At 37.8% G+C, this 8024-nt stretch overlaps 1 protein-coding gene across 2 annotated transcripts in view; it reads left to right on the top strand.

Annotated features, from left to right (window-relative positions):
* Positions 1–8024, top strand: part of gpc6 (glypican 6) — a 126213-nt gene that overhangs the window by 87310 nt on the left and 30879 nt on the right. The window contains exons 5-7 of one of the 2 annotated variants that reach the window (XM_015386419.1): positions 3515–3645; positions 4292–4435; positions 6492–6521. In XM_015386419.1, the coding sequence (XP_015241905.1) occupies positions 3515–3645; positions 4292–4435; positions 6492–6521 (305 nt within the window). The remainder of the gene's footprint in view (positions 1–3514; positions 3646–4291; positions 4436–6491; positions 6522–8024) is intronic. The other variant, XM_015386420.1, reaches the window with a different exon arrangement.

The following is an 8024-nucleotide window of genomic DNA, read 5'->3' as shown; positions in this document are numbered from 1 at the left end:
TATATTCTTTGTTGTGTCTCACTCAGTTAATTTGCACAAGTTTAAGCTAATTTGAAATCCACTTACTAGCATTTAGTCACAATAGAACGGAACAAGTGCAGCGTGGGTCCGTAGTAACAGTTAAGATTGCAGCTGCAGTGGAGCAATATTTTAATTAATGTTTTGATGTTTGTTATGTCCTGAAAGAGCTGTACATATGTTAAAAATATCAACAACTGGCTGTTGTAAGAGCTTTTTCTTAAAAAAATAAAAAAAAATGTTTTGGCATCACATCCCTAGTCACATCCCTAGTCATTTAAAATGGGGTTCAACCTGCTCCTTTCCAGATTGATCTGCCATTAACTTGGCAGTGGTCAATGGCCAGGCTATACAGCTTTCATAAAAAAAGCCCTTTTGTTATGTCCATACAATTTTATAAACAGCCAACCTTCAATAGATGTGCTGGGCTTTTGTTTTTAATTGAATAAGCATCTCATTAGCAATTCTTGATGTTTGTTGAGTGGATTTATACCAAACTTCAATTTGCATCAAAAGCTTTAGTGATCCATATGACAGTTAGTAGTCAATGAAAGGAGAAACAGATGTAGTAGTATTTTGGCTATTTGTAATATTTGCTAACATTATTTTCATTTACAATAGTGGGGCTGTATATATGTACAAACCCAAAAACATGTTCAAACAATCAAATCCTGACATTGGATCAAACAAATGACTGTTTTTCTGAGAGAAGCACAGCATACAAGATCTGTTTGCAGCACTGTTGCCTTGCAGCAAGAAGGTCTTTGGTTTGATACCCAATCTATTTTTGCATGCGTGGACACTCCTGATTTGAAAAACATGACTGGTTAATTGATGTCTTTAAATTTACTAAGACAAAAAAAATAGACTGCTTGTGTGGGTGGGTATGTGTGACAGACTGGTGACCTGCCAAGCATGTGGCTGGCTGGCTGGCTGGCTGGCTGGCTGGCTGGCTGGCTGGCTGGCTGGCTGGCTGGCTGGCTGGATGGATGGATGGATGGATGGATGGATGGATGGATGGATGGATGGATCCACATCCCACTGAAACATGGAGCTGGCACTGTCATAATGCAGAAATATGTTACAGTATTAAGGCACGTATAGGTAAAGGCGTTAGTGAGGAGAAAAAAATGCAAAGCTAAAGACAGGAAACCTTTTATAAAGACATTTTAGAGATGTAACAATTTGTAGTTTTATCTTAAGAACAATATCAATATCACATCCACTTGTTTGGCAATTATATAAACTTGTAAAACAAATCCACATGTTTTAATATTTTTGACCAAATGTGTGGTATCCCGCTTTATCAATAGCTAAAACTTTTATAATGATTAAGCTGTTCGTTAATCAGGTTGGAGCAGTGTGGTAGTATTTAACTAATTCAAAAAGGCATGCATTCTTCTCTGTGGAAGAAGTCTTTACATTTGAGTTGTTTTTGTTTACAGGGTAAGCTAGTAAAGCCTCACACATCTGCAGCTTAAGAACCCACCAGAGGCTTGGGAAGACAGAAGCAATAAAAAGAAAGGCACATTAAACTGTTTAATAACCTTTGCACTGCTTGAAAAGCAGTTTTACATCAGACAGAGCAAATTCTCATAAACTTATTGTGGCTAATTATGTAAGGGATGCAGATATAAAGAGAAAGGATATTTATGTAAGTGGGATGAGATGAGGCAATATAATGTGGCATTGTCTTTGGGGATCCATGTAAAACCATGTTCCTCTTTTTCAAAGCATTTTTTTATAGTAGTGATAGAGGCCTGTGCCACTTGAATAGTTCAATACAGGCAATAGAGTCTTAGAGATGCTATTTTTGCCTGGCTAACATTTTCCATATTTGCAGGATAAAACCCCCTATTTACCAAATATTACGGTATGGGATTGTTATATTCAAATAAGCACTCTATTGTGGCATGGAATAGAGTAAAAATAAATGAGTAAATAGAGTAAGTAAAACATAAAGTGTTGTGTGCATTTACTCAGCACCTTTACACCGATACCATATCTAGTGCAACCATTTGCCCAGTAGTCATCTAATACTAAATAAGAAATTATCCATCTATTATCCACCATGAGAATTTTTTTCTTAGCACAAAGACCCCTAAAAAACAATTAATGCATCTTTTGAATCTTCTTAAGGCACACTGTGTGACCTTTGGTCACTATGGGTTGCTAGACCTGTAACTTTCATGTCCAGCATCCCTAGTAGCTTTTGTTTATAGCCTGCTAGCTTTCTCTGCCCGTATTTTGCTTTTACTAAACATCGAAAATAATAACAAAGATATATGACTCTATACTAAGAGCAAAGTGTTAACTTACCAGTAGTGTTGCACCGATACCAGTACCAGTACCGATATTGCTCTAAAATTGTGGTATCAGAGAGTACCGACAAAAAGGGCACCGATACGAATTTGAGAGCCAAAAGTTTATTCAAATATTGTCACCCATTCCAGGTAGGCAATAAAAAGTTCTATTGGATTCACTTTGTTTTAGTCTTTTTCCTGCTTTTTTAAAGGTAGGCAGCAGCTTGACAAAGCCCTGATGGCAATTATTTTACATCCAAGTAGTATTGAGTTCTTCATATATACACAAACACATACATTTCAAACAGATGGTATCGGTATGGTATCAGTATCGGCCAATACTGCACAGCCATGTATCAGGTATTGCTATATAGCCAAAACATGGCATTGCTGCAACACTACCTACCAGTCAAATAATAAAGAAAAGAGAACCAGTTTGACATCCGCCACCTTCTTTCAGCATTCTCCAACATACAAACTCTTTTCCAAGATCGACTCTTGTTTTTCCTCGTACGATACCTGTCATGTTTTCTCTTTTAGCCCCCTCTGAAGGTTTAAACTATTTCCTTGCCTCAGCCATGACCAGTGGTAGAGCAGGCGGAAAAACAATAGAGCAAAAGGCTTAGCTCTATGACAATAGGAGAGCCTGCAGCCATAAAGTGATGCATTCTTCCAGGTCACATGATGTGGCCAACGATGGTGCGTCTTCTCCAAACTAAGAAGAAGCAGCATCATGAAGACCGAGAAACGTAAAGGTTTAAAGAAAGATTTGGTTGTAAAAAACTATTTTCCAAGCTTGGGACATTTCATGGAGCACCCCCTGTAACATGACAGTCCAGCAGCCTATAAAATCTGATCACTCAATTCAATCTGGCCTGGATGAATGGACTATAACTTTCTTTTCTCATGATTTTTTTTCCCTTAATAATTTGATAAACCTCTATCATTTATCTCCACCTTACAACTATCCTCTACTTTTTCTGGATCTATCACATAACCCCCTGCCCCCCAAAATACCTCTAAATTTCCAGTTGCAACATCACTCAACGAGGTTAAAGAGTTTGATTACTTCGCAAGACACTGTCTCTGTTTTTGTCATGCCTGTCCTTTCATCTCATCTACTATTCGCTGTATGCATGTCAGTCTACACGCTTTTCTCGCCCTCTAACCTGTTTCCTTTCCCACTCTGACAGATGCCATGCTGCTGGTGGCACAGAGGCTCGAAGGGCCTTTCAACATTGAATCCGTCATGGAACCTATTGATGTCAAGATTTCAGAGGCCATCATGAATATGCAAGATAACAGTGCCCAGGTTTCTTTCAGGGTAAGTCAGTAATGCTCCATTGAAGAGGAGAAACCACATTGTAGACAGGTTGATGTCCACAGAATTTTTTTTATCATTAGGACGTTTGCTTGTCATTCTAGACTGTGACTAAGGTGTATACAGCACATTCTTATTATTTTAGCTTAGGTTCTGAATTATACGTTTCACATTGGTCAGATAATCACAGTTTAGCTAACAGTATTTAATGGCTTTCCTGTGTTTTACTACATTTCTCCTTGCCCACAAAACTGCAGTTAGGAAGGGAAAAAATGTAGGTGGTTGTAAGGAATACTTTTTCTGCCTACACCGATTTAGATGCCAGTTCCCATTCAGAGCTCAATGGTCTGTTGGCTCTCTCATTCAACAGATGAAGCTTTGTTGACGGTTTAACTATATGTGCGGAGTTTCCCCCAAAGCCTGTAAAAACTAAACCCTTCCAGCCTAAATAGCTTCGACCACAGCTCTTAACTCTCTGACTTATCAGTGTGGTTACCTCAGCTTTGTCACATAGCACCGTCACACCGGTGGTGTGGGGTGAATGAGTCAGGAAACCTTTAAAATAAAACAGCATGTTTTCCCTTATTTTCCTGCATCCATAACCATTGAGACTGCTGCCAGCTGTGTGCCCATGTCTTTGTAATTGCAGGTTTTCCAAGGCTGTGGCCAGCCAAAACTTGCAGAAATCCAGAGGTCTGCCCGTGGTGCTTCGGATGTGCTCAACGCCCGCTTTAGACCCTACAACCCAGAGGAACCGCCCACCACTGCTGCTGGCACAAGCTTGGAAAGGCTGGTAAGGACACAAGGTTAAATGCTGCTGTTTTCAGACGGGACAGCATAAACATCGTTTGTCTTTATGTCTCAACACTGTTGATTAAAGTGGGTGACTTGCCAGCTTAAGCCCATGGAAGCTGGAAATTAATTCCTTTACTTGTCCTTTGTTCAGGCCCATCTATCGATTTTTGTTTGTTAACGAACCAACAGCTCTACCCCGAGAGGGCAGCGAGGTGTGGGATGCGGGCCGATCAGTGCTCTTCTGTGTTTGTTGTGCTTTGCAAACAGAGGAGAAAAGGATCAACAAAGATGGATAGATTTTGTGAAACAATTGTTGCTTCAGACTATACTTCTATATTTAGTCAGATTATCCCCATGTTTGTTCAACCTGATGTTACATGGATATCCCTCACACGTAACCTTAAAGTTATCTTAAAGAGTTAGACCCTATATACTTATCAATATAGAAAAATGTTTTTTTGTCATATTACAACCACAAATCTTAACATCTTTTATGGGGATTTCATGCAAGACAACAAAAAGCAGTAAATCCAGCCAATAATGTCATGTTGTTCTCCTAACACTGTCTGCTTGCTTGTTCTTGCCACAACATCTAAGCAGAACTGTTTTTTTCTGGTGGGGTGTTCCACCGCTGTTCTGTAATTGAACTGGAGTTAGATGACCATGTTTAGTTTGTAAAAGTGGGGATACCTCAAGCATCCTTCAAACTTAACATTGTAGTCACACAGTTCAAGCCTGCTGATTTAGGCAGTCAAAGAAGTGGTCGCTTTTGCTCACCTGCAAGATTTCCTCTATAAATGAGGGGGGGCAGTCCCACCCTCATAGCACCTCACTCCCCTGGCACAGTCTTTCCTAAGAGGGCAAGAGCACACCCTGAACTATTTTTGTCTGTCTGTTTCTGTCTGTCTACTTTCATTGCTCTGCCTGTTTTGTGATTGGCTTTCTCCCTGTTAATTTAATTTTCAGGTGTAACAATAGACAGACCTGAAATAAACCTTCCTGTTCTTGCTCTCAACACCAAAATTCCTGTTTCTGGTGAAGCATGTAAAAGTAAAGAGAATGTGCTCAGGGCTATATATCTGGTAATATTTTTCTCAAAACATAGATTTTTATAACTAGGTTATGAGGTTTAATTTCGGTTTCATCAGACAAAATGGACTTTGGCAACCTACTAATGGAAGTTAATATCGTTTTCTTTCATCTATGGTTTACTTCTTGTGTTTTAAGCTGTGAATCTTTGCGACTCCTCCAGATTTACCAATAGAGTCTTGGTTGGCTCTCTGTAACATGATAGATTTTCCTGGCCTGTGAATTACTTGGATGGAATTTGTACTTGAGCCATAGTCTTTCCATACTTAAAATATAGATTGAACAATGTTCCACGAGATGCTTTGAATTCTGTTTTATAACTTAACCCAACTTGGCCCCTGACTTTCCTGCAGCATCCCTTGGTCTTCATGATGCTATTTTTAAATTATTCTTTAACATTATAGACAACTTGTACAGAGATAAGGTCATAAGCACTCAAAGTCCAGGTAGCACTTACCTTCCACTTTGCATTTATCCTTTGGTTTATCATTAAAAAATCCCAATATAGTATATTGACTTTTGTGGTTGTAATGAGACAAAATATGGGAAGTTATTTTTATATGAATACCTTTAGATGGCACTGTATATGAGAAATAATTACCATTTCAGCTGTTGAATATTTTAGCACACCAGTATAATATTTTTTATTATTTTTTTTTATTGTATCCTCAAGACAAACTAGTGCATTATGTTCTTTATAATAACATATTTATTGGCTGTATGACTCTGAAACTAGCTGCGTGTTCAGAAACAATTCTGGATTTCTTGGTAGTGCAGAAAGAAATGTAACACTTTGCTTGATTCTTTGTAAAAAAAAAAAAAAAGATTCCTTCCTAAGGCTCTTTTGATCTTGCTTTGCAGCAGAAGCCTTTTTATAAAGCTGTTTATGTCAATCAAGTCTTTCACTTACACATAATTAAACTAATAAGTATTTTCTGTTTTCCTGCCTTTTTGCTGCAAACCAGAGGATGGTTTGGAGGACGATGCAGTTCAGTGTAAGACATTTTATACTGCCTTTTTTTGTGTGGTCCATTGTCTGGTGCATTTGGCTGATAATTTAAGAGATGATGCGACATTATTTTAAAAGTTTTAAACAGTATTTTCTGCTAATAGTGAATAGGGTGTGTTGTCACAGTCACATTTTCATAGCAGGGGTTAGAATAAAATAACTCTTACATCTAAGCTTTTTAAAACAAAGACCTTGTTGGACACATTATCAGGCTTGCAGTGATTTTTAACATCTATTTTTGCAGTTCTGTGCTAGTGGGAAAAAAATGAGCATATTACCCATTCTATGTTCAGTGGAAAAAAAACTAATTTCCACAACGTATAACTAAATCAGTTTTCAAATCATTCATCCAAATCTGATTAAATCCGTTTACAAGAGCTACAAATTCCATTATCAACCAACCTGATCCATTCTGTTCTGACCACATGTTGCCACACAGTATGTTTTCCCATGGTGGATTTATTAAAGGAATGGGAATATGGCTTGAGTGAAAGCTTCTGCTGTAAGACAACTTACCATTACCGGTACTTTAGCATCTTTTAGTTGCAAGTGACACAGCAGAAATAGCACAGATAGTACCTTTAGAAGACTATGGCAAAACTAAGGCAGTCTTGTCTATTTTTCAATGGCTACCCAAATCTAGTGTGTTCCACACAGACAGAGGGTCTGTAGTTCATAAGGATGTAAAGGAGAGACCTTGTTGTACTGCATCCCTCCTCCTTATGTTCTACTGGAAGTCTTACCCCCTCTCATTTCCTAAAAGTGCAAAACATATGTAACCTTATTGTGAAAATAAAGTGTTACAAAAGTATACATATATACTTTTAGTCTTCTTCAGTCAGTAACAGCATCCCCATTGAAGACTCTTCATTACCACCTTGACCTATTGAAACAATACAACAAGTTTGACTCAGATGCCGAAGCAATGACCCAATGACATGTCCTAATCTGATGAGGATGGAAGATGCTGAAAGTCAAACCTAAAAGCTATCACATACTGGTTAAACACATACACAAGATATATTCAGTAAAACTGGCCATCTGACAGCAGTTTATAGAGCATTGATATCTTATCCCCAGATTGTCAGTTGTGCCATTATAATGGAAAGATAAATAGATATGATTAATATATGAAATGTATCCCGTCATAATGCAGAAGGAGACTGAACTTAAACCAAATGATTTATTTTTTATGTTGTTGTTTGCATAGGCTGAAGTACAGCCCTTCTTATGGGATTGTTTTAGGGAAATACGATAACTCTGAGAAGGGAAAACTTACTAAGTTTGAGGATTATTATTATTATTTGTCTTCCAAATATCCAAACACATTTCACCCTGACAAGGAATATTTTGCATAAACATAGCTTCTAAGTGTAGCTAAGATATGATAGCCTATAAGCAATAACAGGAGTATTAATTACGACCCACACATCAAATGAATGTTTAAATGATTAATAAATGTCACCTCATTAACAATTAATATCACCAC

The sequence above is a fragment of the Cyprinodon variegatus genome, unplaced genomic scaffold (assembly GCF_000732505.1).
Source record: "Cyprinodon variegatus isolate N-32 unplaced genomic scaffold, C_variegatus-1.0 Scaffold368, whole genome shotgun sequence".
NCBI classification, from domain to species: Eukaryota; Metazoa; Chordata; class Actinopteri; order Cyprinodontiformes; family Cyprinodontidae; genus Cyprinodon; species Cyprinodon variegatus.
The sequence above is the reverse complement of the archived record's forward strand: the minus strand, read 5'-3'. Positions and strand labels throughout refer to the sequence as shown.